General features: G+C 43.4%; 1 protein-coding gene across 5 annotated transcripts in view; it reads left to right on the forward strand.

The window, feature by feature from the left end:
- The window catches only part of NFIA (nuclear factor I A), a 500144-nt gene that overhangs the window by 150323 nt on the left and 323153 nt on the right, over positions 1-26668 (forward strand). For 2 of the 5 annotated variants that reach the window (XM_069738151.1, XM_069738159.1), the window contains exon 1: positions 25234-25503. The exons of 2 other annotated variants lie outside the window; for them this stretch is intronic. In XM_069738151.1, the coding sequence (XP_069594252.1) occupies positions 25495-25503 (9 nt within the window). In that variant the 5' untranslated portion in view covers positions 25234-25494. Of the gene's footprint in view, positions 1-25233; positions 25504-26668 lie in introns of those variants that run through there. One more of the 5 variants, XM_069738161.1, reaches the window with a different exon arrangement.

A 26668-nucleotide genomic window follows, 5' to 3' on the forward strand; every position in this document is an offset into this window, starting at 1 on the left:
TCAGCCCTCAACGTCACAGCAGTTTTTGGGTCTTACGGTGGATTCGGGTCAGCAGGAATGTCGCCTGCCAGACTCAAAAGTCGATTCTATTCGTCGGCTGGCCTCCAGAGCAATTAATAATCCCGTAGTCTCCTTAAGAAACGCTATGTCACTCTTAGGTTCACTTACTTCTTGTTTTCCGGCGGTGATGTGGGCACAGTTTCACTCCAGGTCTCTGCAATGGGATGTTCTGCATAATTTTCGGCGGCTGGGCGCTAACCTTGATAAAAAATTTTCCCTATCTGTAGACGCCACGGGTTCCCTAAGTTGGTGGACGCACATCCCTAATCTTCGTAGAGGTGTACCTTGGACAAATCAGATAACACGGGTGATAACAACTGATGCTAGCCCCACGGGTTGGGGGGCACACTGGGAAGACAATTACATTCAGGGTCTGTGGTCCCAATCGGAGCGAGACACGTCCTCCAATTTGAAGGAATTGATGGCGGTGGAACGCGCCTTAGATAGGTTCCTTATACCTCTGCAGGGTAGACATGTTAGACTACTCTCTGACAACCAGGTGACCGTTGCTTATGTGAACCACCAAGGAGGTACACGGTCTAGGTCATTAATGAACGTTACAAATCATATTTTTCAGATGGCCGAAAATCACCTGCTCTCCCTTACGGCCCTTCATATAAAGGGAAATCTAAATACCATGGCCGATTACTTAAGCCGCAACGAGCTCAAACAAGGGGACTGGTCTCTAAAACCGGCTGTCTTCAATCAGATCGTACGGTTGTGGGGATGTCCAGAGATAGATCTGTTTGCCAGTCGAGGAAACAAGAAACTCCATCAATTCTGTTCCCTAGACCCAAGGGACAACCCGTACGCAGTCGACGCTCTTCTGATCCCCTGGAATTTCAGTCTCGCCTACGCTTTCCCTCCTCTGAATCTCATTCCTATAGTTCTGAGGAAAATTCGGGAAGACGGAGCCCGAGTGATTTTAATAGCCCCGTTCTGGCCCAGAAGGTCATGGTTCCCATGGTTGAGAAGCATGTCCATTTCCCAGCCATGGATCCTCCCAGAATTACCGGACCTCCTTTCCCAGGGTCCAGTCTTGCATCCACGAGTAACCAACTTGCACCTGACAGCATGGAACTTGAGAGGTCACTTCTGAAAGGAAAGGGATTCTCCCAAAATCTTGTAAATACTCTACTTAAAAGTAGGAAAGCCTCCACGACTAGCATTTATGTTAGGGTATGGAGGAAGTTCCTATCAAGTTCAGGAGCACAAATCAATCAAAAACCTGATATTGCTCAAATCCTAGAATTTTTACAGAAGGGCCTAGAGTTAGGCTTAGCCACCAGCACCCTTAGAGTTCAGGTTTCAGCTCTAGGGGCACTATATAATTCCAACATAGCCAGTAATCACTGGATAACAAGGTTTTTCAAAGCGGTCACCAGATCCAGGCCGGTTGGTAAACAAAAGATAGTGCCATGGGATCTAAATCTTGTGCTCTCGGCTCTAACACAAGCTCCGTTCGAGCCTATTGACTCTGTTCCAATCAAGATCCTGTCGGTCAAAACAGCCCTCTTAGTTGCCCTTACATCGGCAAGAAGGGTTAGTGATCTTCAGGCATTATCCAGGCAACGTCCATATATGCAATTTTTGGAAGATAGAGTGGTGATGAGGCCTGACCCTCTTTATCTTCCAAAGGTTGCCTCAAAATTTCATAGATCCCAGGAGGTGATCCTACCTTCATTTTGTCCTAATCCCTCTAACAATAAGGAGCAGAGATTTCATTGTTTGGACGTACGTAGGTGCCTTCTCAAATACATTTCGGTAACAGACACCTGGAAAAAAGACCACGCTTTATTTTTATCCTACCAGGGGGTTAGGAAGGGACTTAGAGTATCAAAAAATACCCTAGCCAGATGGATTAGGGAGGCGATATCTCTTGCTTATACCGCAGGTGGCGTGGAAATTCCAGAAGGTATAAAGGCACACTCCACTCGTGCGGTAGCCACATCCTGGGCTGAGAGAGCAGAAGTATCGATTGAGGACATCTGTAAGGCGGCCACATGGTCTTCTCCATCCACCTTTCTTAGACACTATAGATTAGATCTAGGTGGCTCCTCCGACCTCACGTTTGGGAGAAGGGTGCTGGAAGCTATTATCCCTCCCTAGTCACTTTTTCACTTCTCTGAAAGTCTCTCGTTGTGCTGTCATGGCGACTGAATAAATACGTACGCTACTCACCTGGTAGCAGTGTTTTTTCAGGAGCCATGACAGCACCCTTATATTCCCTACCCTCTTTGTTTATGGGTTCAACACTTCCTTTAGAAAAATTCCTAAGTTTATTCACTGGGTGAATTGTACCATATATTAATATTGTTTACGTGCTACTAACCTAGAAGGTCCTTTCATACTCTGTAAACCAACTGGCGGGTGAGTGAGGTGCCGCCCTTTTATGTCTGAGGTTTCCTGTCCCTGAAGGGCGGATCCCCTCTCTCGTTGTGCTGTCATGGCTCCTGAAAAAACACTGCTACCAGGTGAGTAGCGTACGTATTTTGTACTAAATTCATCAAAATAGTGCACAAAATCTATTTAATTCTGCGCAAAGCCCAAAATAAAATCCCTCCGGGGGAGAGGGGACTGGAGTATAGCTGGGCTGAATTTTGTGACTTCTTTTTTTTTTTTAAAGTTGCATTTCATAAATCTGTCTCCAACATCTGGGAAATTTACGTTGATGCAAATATCAGAAAACTAAATGACAAAAGACAACTTGAAAAAAGGCGTAAGTTGATTGATGAAATGTCGCACATTAAAAAGTCACTGATTGAGAGATATTCACTCCAAATCTGCAGAAAACACACTGATGAAGCGGAGACTATGTGTCTAGACTGGATACAATTGTAACAAACCATTAATTGTGCGACATATTACTTTCAGCGCTTATTGGTCATGCTGGGAGCTGTAGTTCAGCAGCCGGCCGAGTCTCAGAGACATTTTCCCATGCTTGCTCGCAGGACGCTGCCACTGTACCACAATTATCATCATTCTGCCCCTTGTTCCATGTATCATTGTTTTTACCATCTGGTTCCCAGCAGTTCAGCGCCGTGCGGCGATTAATACAGCACAGCTCTGAATGATCCGTGACAGGTGCATGTCTTCCAATAGACGGGTCCTCCCATCCTAATTACTGCATTTACATTGGACAATTAATGCCCCCGGTATAATTACAGTAATAATCCAAATATTGTGCGGAGGGGAAGACCTGAGGAACAGGAAGAGGAGACCTGGATGTCAATACTCAGAAAAATGCATTCACTTCTCTGTCCCTCTATGTGCACTGAAAAGCTGCTGGGAGGGAAGCCTGCAATGAATTATCCTTGTGGTCTGAAGCATGGCTGATCTGAAGCAGCTGCTTGCTGCCCATTGCTGGTGCCCACAGTCAGCCAGCAGCACATACACATGATTTATATTCTTCTTTCCACAACGCCCTCTAGTGGCTGCAGTCAGCATAAGGGTAAGAGTTTTAGGAAAGTTTCTAAACCCCACACTGGTAACACAGGAGATAGAGGCAGAGGCGAATATATCATTGGTGCAGCCTTACAGGGGCCAATTGAATAAGTTGGCCACTACCCCCTCCAAATCAGCAAATCCTTGCAGAACTATTGGACTGCAAAGGGCCCATATACTGTTCTCGCACAGGGGCCCGTGTCTGCCAGTGAATAGACATAACTCCTGGCTCATTATCCATTTTTTTTATAGATCCACTAATGATCTTATATATACGGGCACGTGTCACATATCTCGTGAGTTTAGCACAACTCGTGGGTCACCCTGCGGAGCCCTTGCATTACAGAGAACAGCAAATTTAGCAAATTTTTTTTTTTTGCACAAAATAGTCCCATGTAGCAAATATTTTGGTGTAGATATGGCCCATAGACAGGGCAGACTGACCAGATGGGCACTATGGAATTTCTTGTAGACCCAATGGTAAAGCCACAGCTTAATAGGCGACAATGGTGAACATCATTGTCACTAATACAGGGCCAATGGCAGTGATGAAACTTGCAGCTTGTGGACACCGATGCAAAACCTCCAATAGGGTCCCCAATTATGACAGATCTTTATTAGTGGTGAGAGAGTATACTCGTTGCTCGGGTTTTCCAAAGCACGCTCGGATGATCTCCGAGTATTTGTTAGTGTTCGGAGATTTTGTTTCCATCACCGCAGCTCAATGATTTACAGCTACTAGCCAGGCTGAGTACATGTGGGCGTTGCCTGGTTGCTAGGGAATCCCCACATGTACTCAGCCTGGCTAGTAGCTGTAAATCATTCAGCTGCCATGATGAAAACTAAATCTTCAAGCGCTCATAAATACTCGGAGGTCACCCAAGCGTGTTCTGGAAAACCCGAGCAACAAGTATACTTGCTCATCACTAGTAGTGGTCTTTTCATATGGGTCAAAGGAACCTTTTGTGCCCCCCTTATGCTCTGTGGCTTGGGTGAAATTGCAACCCCTGCACCTATCATAGTCATGCTCCTGGCCAAGGGCCTTCATTGCTTGGATGCCAGTTCATGCCGAGTCCACAAACTATGGGATAGCCAAAAATTTGGCCTCCTCTTAAAACTTGTGTTAAAAGTTGAATTTTTCATTAACTGGTTTGGGGACGGTCCCTGCGCTCTTCCTATTACATGGCACCTACAGATATCTGACACTAATGAATGCACACGTTGGCGCTGACCTACACGGAAAACTTTTTAGCTGCTGTTCCAGTGAAGTTTGGAAGTTACTTTCTTTGGGAGGATCATGAATATTTTTGGTTGGGGAGAAAGAAACCTGCAGGTTTTTGAGAAGGTTACACTTTGTTACTAAGGTCTCCGCAGGGTGGCATCATTTCATACTATTATTACAGCTGTCCTTTTGTAATATAAATCTTATTTCCAGTTTCCTAGATGCAGCCTGCAGTGCAAAGAACAGAGGGTTTTCATTCTGGTTGCCATGACTACTACATCTTTTGATATATAAAAGTTCTTGAAAAATATCTAATAGATGACAAGTTTTGAGTGGAATTTAGTAAGAACAACCTTTTATACGACAAACTTTAGACATCATTACACTGGAATAAGAGGCACCAGATTTATTAGGGGGGGGGGGACAGATACAAATTGGGAGCACTCTTATCAGTCAGTGTATCAGAAAAACAGTGTGAAACTGTGGTGTGTTCCATAACTTGTGACTTCTTTACCGCGCTTTTTGTAATGTTGCAATGACGTTTCCCCCATTGTATTTCAGTATATTGGGAACTGTGGTGCATTTGCATTTGCAGAAAAAGGTTTTTTTTTTTCTAACAGGTAGTCCTGGGAAATGTATAAAAAATGTATTTGGGAGTTAAAAATGGTTTTAAGTGGAGAAAAAAAAGTTACCATCATTGATAAAAAAAAGGTAAAACTGGGGGGATGGGTAACACCAGGCCAGACCCCCAAGGTCAGCAGAGCATCTATTATAGGATAAAGCTTCGAGGTGCCTATACACATAGATCAATGGAGGTTGATCCTGCAGAATTAGGTGGGCCAGAGGCGAGTAGTTTGGTGCAATTCATGGACCAGACTAGTGCATGTTAATGCAGGCAATTTGCTATGAAGACAAGTGCACAGAGCTGCAAACAGAACCAGTCATAGCCACAATTCGAGGACATGAATGATATATAAATTAATCGCCCCTTGTGAATGGGGCCTCATGTAAGAATCCCAAATCTCTCCCAATGGAACATGTAGAATGAAAGAAGGTTGTAGGTCGCAGATCCATGGAGAAACATGTTCTCTTAAGAACATAAGAATTTCATGGAAAACTTTACTCTTTCTTTCCACATATATTAAATTACATAAACCAGAAGAAACTTTGTTAAAACCTTTTGTTTATTTATTGTCTGATATGAAGAGCTTGCAGTATAAATCCCACCTGTAGGTGTCACTCTTGCTGCTGATGTCCATTCAGAGACTGGAAGACAAGTCTGATAAATGCAGTTCTATCTAAGGTTAACTAGTGATTGTCCAGGACAATAACTCCCAACTAGAGACAAGTTGTATTCCATAATTTAGGTATTGTTATCTTAGAATTGTATTGTATATCCACATAACATACTCCTATTCACCATATTTTGGCATGGGCTTTTTCCATTGCTCCCATATACTCTGGGGAAGATGTGCTCGTTTGAGAAAATCTGCACAATTATGCAAAACACGCTCTGATCAGAGTTTTATTAACGGCTTGACCATAGTGTGATCCAACTTTCTGGGATGTGGAGAAGAAAAAAAAAAGTTGTGTTCTGTGATTGGATATTGAAGAGCAGAAGGACATATACTGTTCCTGATTTGGGCCCTTTATTGTCTGCATAGATGTCAATCTTCAGGACAGTGTGAAATAAAGCAATATTTTCATTCACTTTTCTGGATGTAGATGGGGATCACTGGATACTGTTCTCCTAGACTCGCACCTATCAGTTATTTATTTTATAGTCTGTCCTGAGGATGCACCATAGGGCTGGAATTACACCTGCAGATTTTTGTGATGATTTTGATGTAGTTTTGTGATCCAAATCCACTGTGGAAAGAGACTTCTGAGTCCTTCATTTTTATTTCTCATTTCTTTTTAACCCACACAATGCTCAAAAAAATGCAAGAAAAACTGTACCAAAAAACTGATTGATTCCATCATAAATATTAAAGGATATGGGCACCTTCAGGGGCAAATTACTATTTTTTTCTTGCTATTTATCATTTTTGCAATTAGACTTTATTAAAAAAAAAAAAGATAAAAAATGCACTATAGCCTCAGTTTTGCAATGTTTGTTCTTGGCTGAATCTGATTCTGTTGGGAGCGATTATAACCCTCATCTTCCTTCTACATATCCATGGTGCAATCTGTGAAGCTGCAAGGGCCACTGCCACCTCCAAAGCAGGGAGAAATGTGCATTATGATGAGGAGCTATTGGACTGTGAAGGGCCCATAGATTTTTGCACAGGAGCACTTTTCTTTCTGTGTCCACCAGTGACAAACATAGATGCAATTAAATAAATAAATAAATACAAATATGGCTCCTATAAGATTCCAAATCCTCTAAAAAAAAAAGTATAAACCAGATAAAGCCCTGGATGGAATGCACTTAGTCTACAAAAACTATAAGGAGGGTAACTGCTGACAACGTTTCTAACCCCAATTTAGTCTGCACAGTCTTTCACTTGTTAGAGCAGTAGTTTGTGCTGCAGAGCTGCTCTTCTCTCACAGAGGTTGTCAGTGATGGTTCTGGTTCTATCTCTCCTGTCTTCTCTCTTCTCCATGTTACCACTTATTTATACCTCTGGGTCTTTTTATGCCTGGATTTGTCTCTTTGAGGAGGCATTTCTGCACTAGTCACACTGCACATTTCTACCTTACATTACTTTGCCATTGTCGTTTTTTCCCTGACCAGTCCAGAACTGTGACCCAGAGGCCAGAGAGTTTGCTGATTTTACTGTCCCACTGTCTGAATTGTTGGGTCATCTGCTGCTCACTCAGCAAAATCCTCCACAGTGAAACAGATCCAGTGTCCAAAAGGACAAATCCATCAATCATGTGTCCCACCTCCATGTGATTACCAAGTGCTGACAAACACTGTAAGGACACATGCTGGGGGTAGTAGTACATACCATGGTTAAGATTTAACATAAAGATTAATATATATATATATATATATATATATGTATATGTATATATTATTATTATTATTTTTTAATCATGTTATATTACACTACTACTACCCCAGCATTGGAGTACTACTACCCCAGCATTGGAGCCCTTGCAGTGTTTTTGTGTGTGTATGTATGTATGTATGTGTGTGTATGTATATGTATATATATATATATATATATATATATATATATATATATATATGTAATTACTATTTATTTATAAACTACATGTCCTCTGCTATATATATATACTTTATCTTTGCTCTTAACTGTAAAGTATCTTTCAGGTTATAACTGACAGTATCTTACATACTACTACCCCTAACATTGGAGCCCTTGCAGTATTTGTAACTGCCACATTTACTTTGCACTTTAAAATACATTCCTGACCTTTTTTAGTGTTTTTTAACGTGTCTTCATAATTATTCTGTCCTCGCAGCATGTACACTGATATAATGTCTCAATCCTGCAGACTCCGAAAATAGAAAAAAAAATAGCCTCGATATTCACAGGAAACAAGTCATGAAACCTTTCCCCAAATATTCGTCAGCATTTTATGGTTTTGATTCGTTCTGTTCGTTCACATTTCTTCTAAAGAGTCTGAGAACAAGACCCGAATTTGTAGCAGAAGTGATAGAACCATAATATTATCTAATAATATTGTATGATGTCATCATAGATGATAAGAAAATTGCCATTACATATAAATAATGCAGGCAGGTAATAATGATTTCCTCCATAGTAAGCTTGCTGCTTTTAGTGCATCAAAAGAATGTTAGATTAATTGATATAGGGACTATAAACTATTTCAATTGGATTATATCAGTAATTATTAGATCTTATTTGTATTTGTTATATCTTTATTTGTTTTATTTAATTACTTATTATTGCAATAACCATCTTTGATTTGTTTTAATTATTGTTTGTAAATATTATAGTCATCATTATTTATAGCTATATAATAATAATAATAATAGCAATAATAGATTTTTAATCATGATTTGTATTCATATTTATTCATAGCTATGTTTAAGCATTTCTTATTATTGGTATTATTATTTTATACAGTATCAATTACACTTTATTGTATTATATTAGATCTATTATTTATATTATTATTAATAGTATTATTATTATTTTACCTGTCTGTGTTCTCCCCTGACATTTATCTCATTGACTTCTAGTCTCCTATAATAATCCCAGATCGACTGATATAAACATCACTGTAAATAATCACAATAAAGTTTAAAAAAAAAAACTATTAGTAATGCTGACCCTTGTACTTGTGTTCCTTCTCTGTGATGCCGCATTGTCGGGTTATTATATACAGACTGATGAGAAGCTTGTGTGATAGGGAGATCGCAGCTCCTGCAGAGATCATTGATCACTAATAGCAGTGTGTGTCACTGATGGATCCAGGCTGGAGAGCAGTCACATGTCTGACACCTGTTAGATTAATGCTCGATGTAATGACTGGTTACACACGATGTGGATTATCAGTAGTGGATCCATCACTGACATTCAATGTGTTGACAATATTATCATGAAAATATTTTATGCAAAATTATATTATATGGAACTAGAGAGAAATCCAGCATTAATGTTACCTCCTGATAATGACTGAAGCTCCACCCCGATAATGACTGAAGCTCCACCCCTGATAATGACTGAAGCTCCACCCCTGATAATGACTGACGCTCCACCCCTGATAATGACTGACGCTCCACCCCTGATAATGACTGAAGCTCCACCCCGATAATGACTGAAGCTCCACCCCTGATAATGACTGACGCTCCACCCCTGATAATGACTAAAGCTCCACCCCGATAATGACTGAAGCTCCACCCCTGATAATGACTGACGCTCCACCCCTGATAATGACTGAAGCTCCACCCCGATAATGACTGAAGCTCCACCCCTGATAATGACTGACGCTCCTCCCCTGATAATGACTGACGCTCCACCCCTGATAATGACTGACGCTCCACCCCTGATAATGACTGACGCTCCACCCCTGATAATGACTGACGCTCCACCCCTGATAATGACTGATCCTCCACCCCTGATAATGACTGAAGCTCCACCCCTGATAATGACTGATGCTCCACCCCTGATAATGACTGACGCTCCACCCCTGATAATGACTGATGCTCCACCCCTGATAATGACTGAAGCTCCATCCCTGATAATGACTGACGCTCCACCCCTGATAATGACTGACGCTCCACCCCTGATAATGACTGAAGCTCCACCCCTGATAATGACTGAAGCTCCACCCCTGATAATGACTGACGCTCCACCCCCGATAATGACTGAAGCTCCACCCCTGATAATGACTGACGCTCCACCCCTGATAATGACTGATCCTCCACCCCTGATAATGACTGAAGCTCCACCCCTGATAATGACTGACGCTCCACCCCTGATAATGACTGAAGCTCCACCCCTGATAATGACTGACGCTCCACCCCTGATAATGACTGAAGCTCCACCCCTGATAATGACTGAAGCTCCACCCCTGATAATGACTGACGCTCCACCCCTGATAATGACTGATGCTCCACCCCTGATAATGACTGAAGCTCCACCCCTGATAATGACTGATGCTCCACCCCTGATAATGACTGAAGCTCCACCCCTGATGACTGAAGTTTCAGCCCTGATAATGACTGACGCTCCACCCCTGATAATGACTGATGCTCAACCCCTGATAATGACTGAAGCTCCACCCCGATAATGACTGAAGCTCCACCCCTGATAATGACTGAAGCTCCACCCCTGATAATGACTGACGCTCCACCCCTGATAATGACTGAAGCTCCACCCCTGATAATGACTGAAGCTCCACCCCTGATAATGACTGATGCTCCATCCCTGATAATGACTGAAGCTCCACCCCTGATAATGACTGAAGCCCCACCCCTGATGACTGAAGCCCCACCCCTAATAATGACTGAAGCTCCACCCCTGATAATGACTGACGCTCCACCCCTGATGACTGAAGTTCCACCCCTGATAATGACTGACGCTCCACCCCCAATAATGACTGACGCTCCACCCCTGATAATGACTGAAGCTCCACCCCTGATGACTGAAGCTCCACCCCTGATAATGACTGAAGCCCCTCTCCTGATAATGACCGAGGCCCCTCCCCTGATAATGACTGAAGCCCCTCTCCTGATAATGACTGAAGCTCCACCTTCTGATTGACTGAAGCCCCTCCCCCGATGATGACTGATCTTCTACCCTGACATGACAACTATCCAGTAAATGTAGAAGTAAATTATACTTGGTTAAAACTTATCTTGGTCAGATGTTTATTTTTTTACAGGCAACTCTATAAATAGTAAAATATTAGAATTCCCTGGATTTATGTACAACTGATATTCCCATTACACACTGAACGGGAAACCACTGGGTAAATCTGACAGGGAGAAGGACTTGGGGATCCTAGTTAATGATAAACTTACCTGGAGCAGCCAGTGCCAGGCAGCAGCTGCCAAGGCAAATAGGATCATGGGGTGCATTAAAAGAGGTCTGGATACACATGATGAGAGCATTATACTGCCTCTGTACAAATCCCTAGTTAGACCGCACATGGAGTACTGTGTCCAGTTTTGGGCACCGGTGCTCAGGAAGGATATAATGGAACTAGAGAGAGTACAAAGGAGGGCAACAAAATTAATAAAGGGGATGGGAGAACTACAATACCCAGATAGATTAGCGAAATTAGGATTATTTAGTCTAGAAAAAAGACGACTGAGGGGCGATCTAATAACCATGTATAAGTATATAAGGGGACAATACAAATATCTCGCTGAGGATCTGTTTATACCAAGGAAGGTGACGGGCACAAGGGGGCATTCTTTGCGTCTGGAGGAGAGAAGGTTTTTCCACCAACATAGAAGAGGATTCTTTACTGTTAGGGCAGTGAGAATCTGGAATTGCTTGCCTGAGGAGGTGGTGATGGCGAACTCAGTCGAGGGGTTCAAGAGAGGCCTGGATCTCTTCCTGGAGCAGAACAATATTGTATCATACAATTAGGTTCTGTAGAAGGACGTAGATCTGGGGATTTATTATGATGGAATATAGGCTGAACTGGATGGACAAATGTCTTTTTTCGGCCTTACTAACTATGTTACTATGTTACTATGTTACTATGATATTCCTATTATCCAGTGGAAGTATCATAGTGACTGCTCACTACAGAGTAACACTAATGAATGTCTGTTCCATTTTATATTACTATTAGATTATACTCAGAAAATGCAAACATAGTTTTTTGGAGAAGCCAGGACTTACAGGGTGCATTAAAAAAAAGCAGGGTGCAAACAAAGGCTGCCGTCACACTAGCAGTATTTGGTCAGTATTTTACATCAGTATTTGTAGCCAAAACCAGGAGTGGAACAATTAGAGGAAAAGTATAATTGAAACATATGCACCACTTCTGCATTTATCACCCACTCCTGGTTTTGGCTACAAATGCTGATGTAAAATACTGACCAAATACTGATCGTGTGACGGCAGCCAAAGAGAGAGGTGGATACAGAGAGACAGAGTGCAAGAGAAAGGAGAGAGTTGCAGGCAGAGAGACAGGGTGAAAGCAAGAGGAGAAAGAGGGGTGCAGGCAGAGTGATGGGTGCAGGTAGATAGGTGTGGGGGCTGAGAAAGGTGCAGGTCTGAGGGTATAAAAACTCATTAAAAACGCATACATTATGCATCTTATCATTTAGAATGCATTCTGCATGTTTTGTGCACATGATGCGTTTTTTTCCGCAAAAAAAAACGCATTGCGGTAAAAAAAAGCAGCATGGTCATTAATTTTGCGGATTTTCTGTGTTTTTCCCGCTATTCTATGCATTTGGAAAAAACGCACAAAAAATGCGTCAAAATCGCACGCGGATTTCCGGCAGAGATGTCCGGTTTTTGTCAGGAAAATTTCTGCAAGAAATCCTGACGTGTGCACATACCCTGAGAGAGAGGTTCAGCAGAGACAGAGGTGCATGCAGAAAGGTGTGGCAGCAGAGAGAGGTATGCAGCAGAGACAGAGGTGCACGCAGAAAGGTGTGGCAGCAGAGAGAGGGATGCAGCAGAGATAGAGGTGCAGGTAGAGAGGTGTGGCGACAGAGAATGGTGCAAGTTTGAGAGAGAGGTGCAGATAGAGGTGCAGGTTTGAGAAAGAAGTGCAGGTAGATAGAGGTGCAGGTAGATAGGTGTGGGGGTAGAGAAAGGTGCAGATCTGAGAGGTGCAGCAGAGAGAGGGATACAGCAGAGAGAGAGAGGTGCAGGTTGAGAGGTTTGGTGGCAGAGAAATGTGCAAGTTAGGGTATGTGCACACGTTGCGGATTCTCTGCGGATCCGCGTTTTTTGCGGTGCAGAAACGCTGCAGATCCGCAATTGATTTACAGTAAAATGTAAATCAATGAAAAAAAAATGCTGTGCACACTTTGCGGAAAATCTGCTGTGGAAACGCTGCGGTTTAAAAGCAGTAGCATGTCACTTCTTTTCTGTGAATCTTCAGCGTTTTTGTACCCATTCCATTATAGAAAACTGCAGGGGTAAAAAACGCAGCCAATCCGCAAGTAAACCACAGCAAAAACGCACAAAAAAAGCGACAAATCCGCAGGTGCGTTTTCTGCGAGAAGAGGCAGAATCCGCACCAGAAATTCCTAAGCCTAATCCGCAACGTGTGCACATAGCCTTAGGGTATGTGCACACGTCAGGATTTCTTGCAGAAATTTTCCTGACAAAAAACGGACATTTCTGCCAGACATCCGCATGCGTTTTTTTTTTTTTGCATTTTTTCATGTGTTTTTGGTGCGTTTTTTGTGCGTTTTTCCCAAATGCATAGAATAGCGGGAAAAACGCAGAAAATCCGCAAAATTAATGAACATGCTGCTTTTTTTACCGCGATGCGTTTTTTTGCGGGAAAAAAACGCATCATGTGCACAAAACATGCAGAATGCATTCTAAATGATAGGATGCATAATGTATGCGTTTTTAATGAGTTTTTATAGCGTTTTTACCACACAAAAAGTGAAAAAAAAACGCGAAAAAACCAGAACGTGTGCACATAGCCTTAGAGAGAAGAGCAGGTAGATAGAGGTGCAGGTAGATAGGTGTGGGGGTAGAGAGAGGTGCGGGTAGAGAGGGGTGCAGTGCAGGTAGATAGAGGTGCAGGTAGATAGGTGTGGGGGTAGAGAGGAGTGCAGGTAGAGAGGGGTGCAGGTAGATTGAGGTGCAGGTAGATAGAGGTGGGGGCAGAGAGGGGTGCAGGCAGAGAGGGGTGCAGGCAGAGAGGGGTGCAGGTAGATAGAGGTGGGGGCAGAGAGGGGTGCAGTGCAGGTAGATTGAGGTGCAGGCAGAGAGGGGTGCAGGTAGATTGAGGTGCAGGTAGATAGAGGTGGGGGCAGAGAGGGGTGCAGGCAGAGAGGGGTGCAGGCAGAGAGGGGTGCAGGTAGATTGAGGTGCAGGTAGATAGAGGTGGGGGTAGAGAGAGGTGCGGGTAGAGCGGGGTGCAGTGCAGGTAGATTGAGGTGCAGGTAGATAGGTGTGGGGGTAGAGAGGGGTGCAGGTAGATAGGTGTGGGGGTTGAGAGAGGTGGGGGTAGATAGAGGTGCAGGTAGATAGGTGTGGGGGTAGAGAAGGGGTGCAGGTAGAGAGGGGTGCAGTGCAGGTAGAGGTGCAGGCAGCAGCTCTGTGGCCATCTTGTGTGAGTGCAGGGTGCAGCGCCCTCTGGCAGGAGAGGTCTGAGCACAGTTGGGTGGTGGCTGCTCTGCGCAGTCCCGGCCGGGGCAGATGATGATGAGCTGTGTGTGTATGCTGCAGCTTTGTCCATAGAGGCTGCTCTTGCTCTCTGGGTTTCGCCTGTGCCCTTGCCCTGCCTGGCAGTGACTCACTCCACTCACATCCCTCTCCAAGCTGCTCACTGAAACGCCCCTGGATCATTGCACCGAGCTAAGAACCTGACTGCCCTATAGTGCGCGCAGCTGTACACCAAGGCAGGATGTAGCAGAGCTGAGCGAGCTTCAGAGACAAAAGTGCTGCTGTGTAGCCCGGTGTCACCGGCTGCTGTGCACCTGATGCCCGGATCCTGCTGCACAAGGGACCCATCCACTTGTGAAGCTGCCTGGGACGTGTAGGGAAACCTCCGTGTTATCTGCAGCCTCCAGCACTGCTGTGGATCCTGCTTATAATAATCTAGTTATAAAGTATCCTGCAAGGTGAGCGCTGCCAGTCACTGCCTGCCCCTGGCACTGGGCACACACAGGACAGGCAGAGCTGGGGCTCGGGGGCTTCCAGAGAGGTCGATCAGGGCTTTGCCTTAATTGTAACGATTAATTCAGTAATTACAGAGACTGAGAACTGGAGTCCCAGGGAGACAATGATGGCAGGAGAAGTTATCTGTGCCCGGAGTCAGTGGTCAGAGAGCTGCTCTAATGCTATCATTGTATACATATATAAATATTCTATATATAGCAGAACTGATGAGATCACTGTGCAATAGCTCCAAATCTGTCTGCAATGTCTTATGTTCCACCAGGCAGGTCCAATTATCTGTTGTGCAATAATAAACAAATTCAGCTCTGCTACATATGTAGTTGTATTAGGTTGTTGAAGACCATAGTATTGTACATATTTATGTATATGTATCTTGTTACATTTTTTAATATGTGAAAAGTAACACTGGGAATTCTACAAAGAATTCCAATGTAGTCTGTTCCCTGTCAATATATATATATATATATATACTGTCGAAACTGACATTGTACCTTTTACTATCATAGTCTAACATTTCAGTGCTCGGGGTCTCAATCCCTGCACTAATATGGGGGACCACCCAGGACAGGTCTCCTTTGACTCAGTGTGTGTCCAGTGAGGTTGAGGTCTCAGCATATATAATTGGGGATCAGGGTGAGTGGCTTGTTTCTATAGTCTTTGATCGAACTGATTTATTCTACATCTGCACCAATTGTAGCAGTCCTATTACATAAGTTTTCTAGTACATCTTTATACTTATCGCAGTGGTAAAAATATATTTTGATATATTTCTTCATACATACATAACATTCAAAGCACCATCTATTCTGGTATATCAACTCCTAGGCTACATTCCGCAATGGGAGTTTTTGGAAAGTTTTTTATGCTGTGTATTTTTGAGAGAAAAAAAAGCAAGTAATGGTGCTAAGATGGGTGCAGAAATGGTGCCAAAAATATCCAATATAAAAAAAATCACCAAAAGGTCATTATGGGAGTGTAGCCTAATTAATCTAATTCTCCCTCGGATTGTATCACATATAAAGCAGCTCTTTCACTAGCTAAAGGACAGTATTTTTTTTTTTTTCCTCTGGTAAAAGCACAGAATCCAAAGATCAATAAAATGACATTTAAAACTTTGTTCCTCTTGTGTTTCGTCTGTTCATATTATACTTGGTGATCAGTCAAATTTAGGGAACTTTTATCACATGTGCTGGAATTATAAGTTCAAGGCCTGAACAGAACTTGTGCAAAACGTATGATCAGAATAATGTAAAAAAATAATAGCCACGCTTTAATATAAGTGCAATAAATATAGACAGCTAACAGCATGTCGTATCTGATACATTATAGATGCAAGTACATGGTAATCTCTTGGCCTGGGAAGGGGATGTAGATTTGTAGTTTGACTTCAAAAGTTACAATTATTTACAAATAACCAGTAACCTACTTGCTTTTGCTTACACCAAAGCATTGTTTGGATGCACAAACTATGTTACTCCAAAAAAGTCAAAAATGACAATTCAGCTCTGCTATGTATATGCACGTACATTTTTTTTTTACAGTTTTGTAACAGACAGATTTACTGTAAATATCTTCTATCTATCTCTTATCTATCACAAAGTATCTTACATTATCAAATCTATCTCCTATATTTGTCTAATTTCTATAACTGGCTCAAACTTACGGGCTGCAATGCAAAATCACCATCAAGGTCCCCCAATTACAATGGATCTTTAAGGCTCTGTGCACACGTTGCATTTTTGTTGCATGTTTTTTCTGCACAGATTTGTCACAAAACCTGAAGTGTTTCCTGATGCCAGCAAAGAGAATAAGAATCCTGAAGTCTCATGCATACGTTGCTTAGGGTACCGTCACACAGTGCCATTTTGATCGCTACGACGGTACGATTCGTGACGTTCCAGCGATATCGTTACGATATCGCTGTGTCTGACACGCAGCAGCGATCAGGGATCCTGCTGAGAATCGTACGTCGTAGCAGATCGTTTGGAACATTCTTTCGTCGCTGGATCTCCCGCTGTCATCGCTAGATCGGCGTGTGTGACACCGATCTAGCGATGCGTTCGCTTGTAACCAGGTTAAACATCGGGTTACTAAGCGCAGGACCGCGCTTAGTAACCCGATGTTTACCCTGGTTACCAGCGTAAATGTAAAAAAAAACAAACAGTACATACTTACATTCCGGTGTCCGTCAGGTCCCTTGCCGTCTGCTTCCCGCACTGTGACTGCCGGCCGTAAAGTGAAAGCAGAGCACAGCGGTGACGTCACCGCTGTGCTCTGCTTTCCCTTTACGGCCGGCAGTCAGTGAGTGCGGGAAGCAGACGGCAAGGGACAGACACCGGAATGTAAGTATGTACTGTTTGTTTTTTTTTACGCTGGTAACCAGGGTAAACATCGGGTTACTAAGCGCGGTCCTGCGCTTAGTAACCCGATGTTTACCCTGGTTACCCGGGGACCTCGGCATCATTGGTCGCTGGAGAGCTGTCTGTGTGACCGCTCTCCAGCGACCACACTACGACTTACCAACGATCACGGCCAGGTCGTATTGCTGGTCGTGATCGTTGGTAAATCGTATAGTGTGACGGTACCCTTACTTTTGACTTGCAGATTTGGAGAAGATTTAAATCTGCAGCATGTTGATCCTTTCAGTGTTTTAGCTGCAGATTTCACCTAACTAGTCAGCGGGGAAAAAAACATGTATTTTACGCTGCATTTTTCATGCCAAGATATGCAGAAATACTTCATGTGTAGTATTGGTCTTCTCATATGGGCCATAGAGACCTTTAGGGTATGTGCACAAGAAGCGGATTTTGCTGCAGATCCGCAGCAGTTTCTCATGAGTTTACAGTACAATGTAAACCTATGGGAAACAAAAAACGCTGTGCCCATGCTGCGGAAAAAAACGCGCGGAAACGCAGCGTTTTATTTTCCGCAGCATGTCAATTCTTTGTGCGGAATCCGCAGCGTTTTTTTTACATCTGCTCCAATAGAAAACCGCAGATGTAAATCCGCAGCGGAATCCGCCATAGAAAACGCGATAAATCCGCAGTAAATACCGCAGCGGTTTTTCAATGCGGATTTATCAAATCCGCTGCGGAAAAATCCGCAGTGGACCATTCTACATGTGCACATACCCTTAGGGCTCCAGGGCCAAGGTTTGACAAGTCCCTGCACCCACTATAGGTACACCTCTATCTATCTATCTATCTATCTATCTATCTATCTATCTATCTATCTATCTATCTATCTATCTATCTATCTATCTATCTATCTATCTATCCCAGGTTTATATTTGCAGATTGTTTCAGTAAATATATCTTAACCAATTAATTAATTTTGACTTTTAATCTCCTGTATATATTCTTATTCAGTTTTGCTAAGTTCCTGACAGAAGTGAGAAGTCTTCCCCGAGCTCCGCGGTGACCGTGCTCCTGTCGGTGACTATGTACAGGCTGGAGCAGACTTTTGCTGGGTGTCTGTGTGGTTTTCTGCCAATTCGTCAGTTAGTCATTGTGCCTGCCCGAGCCAAACTTTCACTCCCTCTAATTTACTGAATCACAGCAGAGTTTATTTAACTGAGGTTTGATCTTCACAATGATTAATCCATATTTATGCCTTAAAACAAACTAATCTGTAATAGCACAAAGGTCCCTGATGAGGGAAAGAGTCCAGAGCAGCACAATGCTGATCTTACAGCAACTCCGGAGCCCTGATGTGTCCGGGAGAACGTCCTCTGTCCTGCGGATTAAGGAGCCCACAACTTAGGCCACATGCACACATTCAGTATTTGGTGAGTTTTTTTTACCCCAGTATTTGTAAGCCAAAATCAGGAGTGGGTGAAAAATGTAGAAGTGGTGCATATGTTTCTATTATTGCTTTTCCTCTGACCTTTCCACTCCTGGTTTTGGCTAAGGCTAGGTTCACATTGCGTTAGTGCAGTCCGTTTAGCCCATACGCTAACGGACTGCGTTAACGCAATGTCCAAAAAGGGATCGCGTTTAGCGCAGATGCCCGATCTGCGCTAGCGAGAACGGACCCAAAAACGCTGCAAGCAACGTTCGAGGTCCGTCACAAAATAACGGAACATAGCTAACGCATACCAAAAATGGCATGCGTTAGGGGTGCGTTACAAACATTGCGGTCAATGGGTGCACTAACGGATCCTTTAAATTGCGTTAGTGGCGCTATGTAACTGATTCCGTTAGCGGATACCCACTAACGCAATGTGAACCTAGCCTTAGAAATACTGATGTCAAATACTGACCGTGTGAACATGGCCTTATAAGTAACAACCTTATGGGGAGCAAGAATGCAGTTACACTAGTTTTCTCGGGGTGCTGGCTGTGTGGTGTATTTCTCAAGTGTCCCATAAGAAATAGTAGGGTGCATCCTATATAATAAAAGCGTAGTACACAGGGCTGCCACTAGAAATTTCGGGGCCCCATACTGGCAAATTTTTCGGGGCCCCCTTGAGACTCTGCCCAGGCTCCACCCCAGCCCTGCCTCCACGCTCCACCCCTCAAACTGTCCACAGTCCCACCTCTCTCTCTTGGAAAAACTCCACTTCTCACCTATCACACATTAACAGTTCCCATCACCAGATCACACATATAGCCGGCAGCTTTTGTTTTGGCCAAAAGATTTTTTAAGCCGCCACCATAACACGGTAGACACATTTGGCCGGGCCCTACTCTACTGTAACCTACTAAATATTTGTTAAAATATGCAATACAATTCAGGTATATTTTTATTTTTTCAATTTAAAAATGACCAATAATACCACATACAAGGAACAAATACCGCTACACCATGTCAAGACCACATATTACCGCCACAGTGATCGAAAAACATCACATACAAGGAACAAATACCACAACACCATGACCAGACACCATATTATTACCACATAGTGACCAACTAGCACATACAAGGGACAAATACCACCGCACCATGACCAGACCACATATTACCACCAGTGACCGAATAATATCACATACAAGGGACAAATACCACAACACCATGGCCAGACCTCATATTACCACCACAAAGTGACTCAATACTACAATACTGATCAGTAATAAAAAAACAACACAATACCATCACCATAAGTGCCATTATACACAGGAGATTGTACTTAGTATGCAGTGTCTGTGTACAGGTAATACAGTGATCAGTGGTAATATTATACACAGGAGCTCTGTATATAATGTATAGGTAATACAGTGATCACTGGTGACATTGTACACAGGACCTCTGTATATAGTATACAGTGTATAGTGTCAGTGTATAGGTAACACACTGACTCATCAGTGACGTCTCTAGGTGAAGTTCTTCATCTTTCAACTTTCATCCAGCAGAGACCACCGTCACTTCTTCCAGCCAGGACTTGTCTCTGCAGGAAATAACACAGTTATCTCGAGCTCTGCTTGCAGAACACATTACTTAATTTTTCCCAACTTCTACATTACACTACATGAAGAAAGAAAGGCGACATAGTATCACTCTACACAGTAACAGGACCGCCCCCCCCCATTTAAAACCGCATACTAAAAAAATAAAATAAATACATCACTGCAGTAATAATATCCCTTAATTAGCCCCTATGGTAATAATATTCCTCATCCTGGCCCTCGTGTGTCTCATTCCTGGCTCCAGCCATATGTTCTCCCATCCTGCCCTCATGAGTATTCATTCTGCCCCATATGATCTCCCCATCCTGCCACATATGATCTCCCCATCCGTCTCCATCCTGCCCCACGATCCTGCATGATGTCTCCAATTCTGCCCCCAATGTCTCCAATCATGCCCCCATGTCTTTCATTCTGCCCCATGTCTTCAATCATGCCCGTATCTCCATTCTGCCCCCAGCGTGTCCAGCATTTCTGCCCCAGCGTGTCCAGCATCTCTGCCCCAGCGTGTCCAGCATCTCTGCCCCAGCGTGTCCAGCATCTCTGCCCCAGCGTGTCCAGCATCTCTGCCCCAGCGTGTCCAGCATTGTGCCCCGGGGCCCCCTGGATCGCCGCTCTCAAAAAAAACCCCAAAAACATGAGTTCTTACCTGGCCGCGCTCTTGCGGCGGGTGCAGCTCACTCCCTCCACGCAGGTGAAGCGCGCACTCGCCGGCGGCTGACAATGACGTCAGACACCGGCGAAGTGCGCGCTGCGGCTCAAGTCAGCTGCCAGCCTCTGATTGGCTGGCGGCTGTTAACTATTGACATGCGGGCGTGGGCCCGCACGTCAATAGCGTGCCGCAGCGCCTGTAGGGGGGGCCCAGTGCGTAGATGAGACGGGGCCCGATGCGGGCCCCCTCTGCCCACCGGGCCCCATACGCCAGTCAGGGCAGGAATGCCCTGATGGCAGCCCTGGTAGTACATGACATTTTAGGAAATCTCAATAAACTATCTGCGGTGTAAATGGACATGGACTGCAAGTTAGAAATCTGCAAAATGTCAATTTGCTACAGATACATATAGGCCAGAGGAAGCGTTGTATCATAGCTGCTATTTTTTATCCAAATAAAACTATAAGACACACGTGGTGACTGATGCTTGTTCCTTTTGAAAAACATTATGCTGCGGAGGTCGGTGCAAATTTCACCCATGGCGATGCAAAGATCTATGTCACAGACTCCCGCTTTGAAGCTCTTTGGACAATTGCTACTTGTTTGAAGGGTCTCCTGACAAGCGAGTCCCTGTTGGAATCTAGTGAAACTCAGCAGTAAGCATTTTATTTCCCTGCAGCGCCACCACAGGAGACATGAAGTATTACATAGAGCAGCTTCAGACCAGTGTCTGTTCTGCATAATACAGGTCAGTACCTGCAGAGACAGGGACACTAGGTGTTACCCTTCTGGGCAGAGATTAGGATCCTGACCCGGACCTCCCACCATCTTATCTTAATTTATAAACTCTGTATGATACAACCTGTAGGGAGGCAACTGGAGCCCAATGGGGCACAGCTATTGATCTATAAGCCTTATACTTTTCTCAAGGTGTCATGTGGACATACATCATAGACTTCTCTTGGTGATTTTTTTTTTTATAGCTCCGTAGTATTCAGAGGTAATAAATTGTATTAAAGGGGTTATCCCAAAGTCACAGCTTATCACCCACCCATCTCAAGAGACCCCATTTGAAAGGAGTGACCAATGAGCAATTTCACTGACAATCTATTAACCCATTACTTGCCAAATTAAAATTTTTAAAATTACGGATTTTTCAGAAAAGGGCGTCCCAATATTCAATTAGAAATGACAATGACACGATTTCCTATTTTGAAAACATTCATTTTACAAACACAACACAAGAAATTGGACCTAATTATAAAAATTACAAAATCTTAGTTGCTAGAAGCTAAAGATTAGGCGTCCCAAAAAAAGGACATTGGTAGATAATGGGTTAACTGGGAACCAATATTGTTATTATTGGTGGGGGTTCCAGCAGTCACATCCCCACCAATCAGACACTTATCTCGTATCCTCTGGATTAGTGATCGGTTCGGATCTTGTGACGACCCATTTAATATGTGCATATTTACATGACAAACCTAAAACAAATGGTGCGTGATGTCTGAAATATACACTTTCACATAACCTGGGCATTTTAGGCCCTTGAGCAAATCTATGGAGGAACTCAAACGTTTACAAGTTTATTTCCAAATTGCAAAGTAAGATATGAAAAATGCACAACGTTGTAATTTATAATTGTTTGCAAAAAGTGGTCCAGGTTACGCATTCTAGGGTTAATGAATGATCATTCTCTGTTATCAGCCATGTTAGGGATGGGCTGACTGCAGTGTACTTCAATGGTTCTTGGAAGGAGATTGCCCAATAAATCTATCGGGAGCTTTACATATTAATCACATATTACCTGCAAACATCAGAATATATTTAGATAAGATCATGATCAGGAACCTCCCAAATATCTGTACAATGTGTAATTAATGATGGCTGAATCTCATCACTAACAATATTACTTAGGTAGAAAGACCAGATAGTGATGTAAACTTTAAAGGGAATCTGTCAGCAGGTTTTGCTAGGTAATCTGAGAGCAGCAAAAATGTAGGGGCAGAAGCCCTGATTCCAGCAATGTGTCACTTACTGGACTGCTTATTGTAGTTTTAATAAAATCACTATTTTATCAGTAGATTATCACAAGATGAATATATAACAACTCTCAGAGAAAAACATGGGTTCCCTAAAAAGCCAATTACTGTCTAATTGACTGAAAGTCTCAACCCATATGTAAAAAGGACTAATGAGTGTATACTCCTACAATACTATTAAACACACAAAATGGAGTTCTATACACATGAAAATGTAAAAAATGCATAAGCTTGATTCAAAAATACAAAATACATCATAATACACATAAAAAATGAAAAAGACGAACTACCTAGTAAGGATATATGTAAAACCTCAGCACAACCTATATATATATATGTGTACTCACACCAAGACCTATAATACATACTGCTCTATAGAGGTCGTATACCATCCAGTTAGTACCTAACAACAATGTGTGTGCAGATCACTGGATGTGCATAATATTTCCCTCTTGTGAACAAGCATACGCGAAACGCGCGTCAGGGGGGTTGATTTGGCACCTCGGCACTTTATTTCCCTCCACCATGGGTAAGACAACTCTATATTGCACTCAGTAATTTTGCTCTATCTCTCTCTTTTTTATGTATGCTGGTCACTGTGACATAGTATTAGTGCATACAGATGCACATGCACATCCAGTGATCTGCACACACATTGTTGTTAGGTACTAACTGGATGGTATACGACCTCTATAGAGCAGTATGTATTATAGGTCTTGGTGTGAGTACACATATATATATATAGGTTGTGCTGAGGTTTTACATATATCCTTACTAGGTAGTTCGTCTTTTTCATTTTTTATGTGTATTATGATGTATTTTGTATTTTTGAATAAAGCTTATGCATTTTTTACATTTTCATGTGTATAGAACTCCATTTTGTGTGTTTAATATCACAAGATGAATAGTTGTCTTGTGCCGTGTAGTTCTCCTACCCTGTGTAACCCTGCCCCCACCACTGATTGGCAGCTTTCTGCCTATGCACAGTGTACACAGTAATCTGCTAATCAATGGTGTGGGCGGGATTATACAGAACTCAGCATTCAGAGAACTGGTAGATCTACAGTAGAAAGAAAAGTAATTTTATCAAAATGACAGCGAACAGCCCAGGGGCTTTAGAACGTTGCCCCAGTCAGAGCTGCCATTCTCTTCCAATTGGTCTAGTGAGAAAAGTATGCAAATTGTAGCAATACATCGCTGGAATCAGGGTCTCTGATCCTGCAGCAGTCTGCTCTCAAATTACATAGCAAAAACCTGGTGACTACAGCACTGAGTTCCCATATACCGGCATTAGTTTTTAATTTTTCTATCTATTGCAACCCTTTACTTTGTGATAGGTAGATAATAGAATGATCAAATAGAATTGATACATAGATAATGCTGTATATTTTCTCATATTAGATAAGATATAGATGATAGACCATAGATTATAAGAGATAGATAAACGGATAGATGATAGATAATATATATGGGATAGATGATGGATAATAGATAGATGGTACATAATAGATAGATGATAGATATCTAATAGAAATATGGTAGATGATAGATAATATATATGGGATAGATGATGGATAATAGATAATGGATAGATGATAAATGATGGTTAATGCATAGTTTGTATGTTCTCCCCTTTTTGGGTGGGTTTCCTCCGGGTTTTCTGGTGTCCTCCAACACTTCAAAGACATACTGATAGGGAATATAGATTGTGTTCCCCAATGGGGACAGAGATGACAATGTCTGTAAAGCGCTGTGGAATTAATGGCGCTGTATAAGTAAAAATAAATAAATAGATAATAAATAGACTGAGGGATTAATAGATACATATGCTGGCTCTACTTGTATTGGGTTTAGTACAGAAGACTGTGCTCACTGGCTATTGCACCACGAGAACTACAGGTCCCAGCATGCCTCCAGCAGACGTGTGCAGTGCAGGTCCTGGCTGTGGTCGGGTCACCAGCAGAATGTGTGAACTAGTAATAAATGAATGATGTCTGCAGCAGGCGCTCCCTCCTCCCCCGGCCGGGCCTAGCACCGGGGGCTTTAGAACGTTGCCCCGGCCAGAGCTGCCATTCCTCTTCTCCTATTGGCCGAGCGAGGAAACTATGCAAATTGTAGCAATTGCGGAAATAAACACGGAGCTGGCGGAGAGATTGCAACTTGTGCAAAGTGTCCCAGGTCCCCGGGCAGAGGCTGCTGGAGCCCCCCACAGTGTGCCCGCCCGCCCGCCGGGGAAGAAGCAGTGACAGCCATGGACTGAGCCCATGCCCAGCCCTCTGCTGCGCCCACTTCTCCAGGGGCAACTTTCCCCATTGCCCTAAAGCTTGCCAGTCATGAAGCTGCCCTGCTCCAGAGCCCCTTAAAGCCCCCCGTACTGTGTGTGCTCCGGTGCATGACGATGGTACGTGGCCGCACTAGTTTCTCTTTTGCATTGCATTAGTTCCTATGTTGTGTGTTGTGTGGGTGCAGGTTGAGAATTGGGGACGGGATATTGGGGGCTAAGTGTGACTTTGGGGTCAGTAGTAAATGTACATTGTGCAGAATAATAGCAGCAATGTGTGAAGTGCTGCAGCCTCCCTGCACCAGGAGAAGGGTGGGCTTCCTTTCCTTAGCTTAGAGAAACGCTGAGCTCTGCACATTTTGCGACTGCTCTATCCCAGCCAGAGAGAGGGGAGAAAAAAAGTAAAAAAATAAATAAGAGGGAACTGTACAATGTAGAATGTGAGCTCCCCTCCCCCTGACACAAAGGAAGTGTCTAGACAGATCAGCACCGACCAATCCTGCGGCAGGAAAGAATGATGGATGGGGGCGGCAGCCAATGGGCGGCTGGGATTCTGGATTGGAGGCGTTTCCAGGCCACTTCTGGGTCTCCTTAGAGAGGGGGTGCAGAGGGGTCTTGTGCTCTGCATGGGGCAGAGACTTTAGCTGAAGTTTGGTGTTAATGTGGAAAACTGAGACTGTGCATCTGTGGGTTGTATAAAGCCTGTGCTACATTGTATCTGTTCATTAACCCCTTACCTACAGCACAGAGTCACTGTAGCAATGACCAGCAATTTTTTTTTAAATGTTTTTTTTTTGTACACCGGAGGCAAGGATTGTTTTCTGACCTTATCTTATTTGTAAGTACAGTACTGCACTGGCAGACACAGACAGAAAAAGGCCCCGATAACTATAATAGGTGCAGCGTTTAGGCTACTTTCACACTTCCGTCTTTTTTCCTCCGTCACAATCCGTCGTTATGGGCAAAAAAAACGGATCCTGCAAATGTGCTTGCAGGATGCGTTTTTTTGCCCATAGACTTGTATTAGCGACGGATGGGGACACGTCGCATCCGTCGTGCGACGGATCCGTCGTGTTTTGGCGGACGCGATGCATAAAAAAAAGTTCAATGTAACTTTTTGTGCGACGTGTCCACCATTTTCGACCGCGCATGTGCAGCCGAAACTCCGCCCCTTCCTCCCCGCTCATCACAATGGGCAGCGGATGCGTTCAAAAACTGCATCCGCTGCCCACGTACCGACGGAAGTGTGAAAGTAGCCTTATAATCGCACCCCGGCACTGGGCTC

Source organism: Ranitomeya imitator, chromosome 8 (assembly GCF_032444005.1).
Source record: "Ranitomeya imitator isolate aRanImi1 chromosome 8, aRanImi1.pri, whole genome shotgun sequence".
In the NCBI taxonomy this organism is placed as follows: Eukaryota; Metazoa; Chordata; class Amphibia; order Anura; family Dendrobatidae; genus Ranitomeya; species Ranitomeya imitator.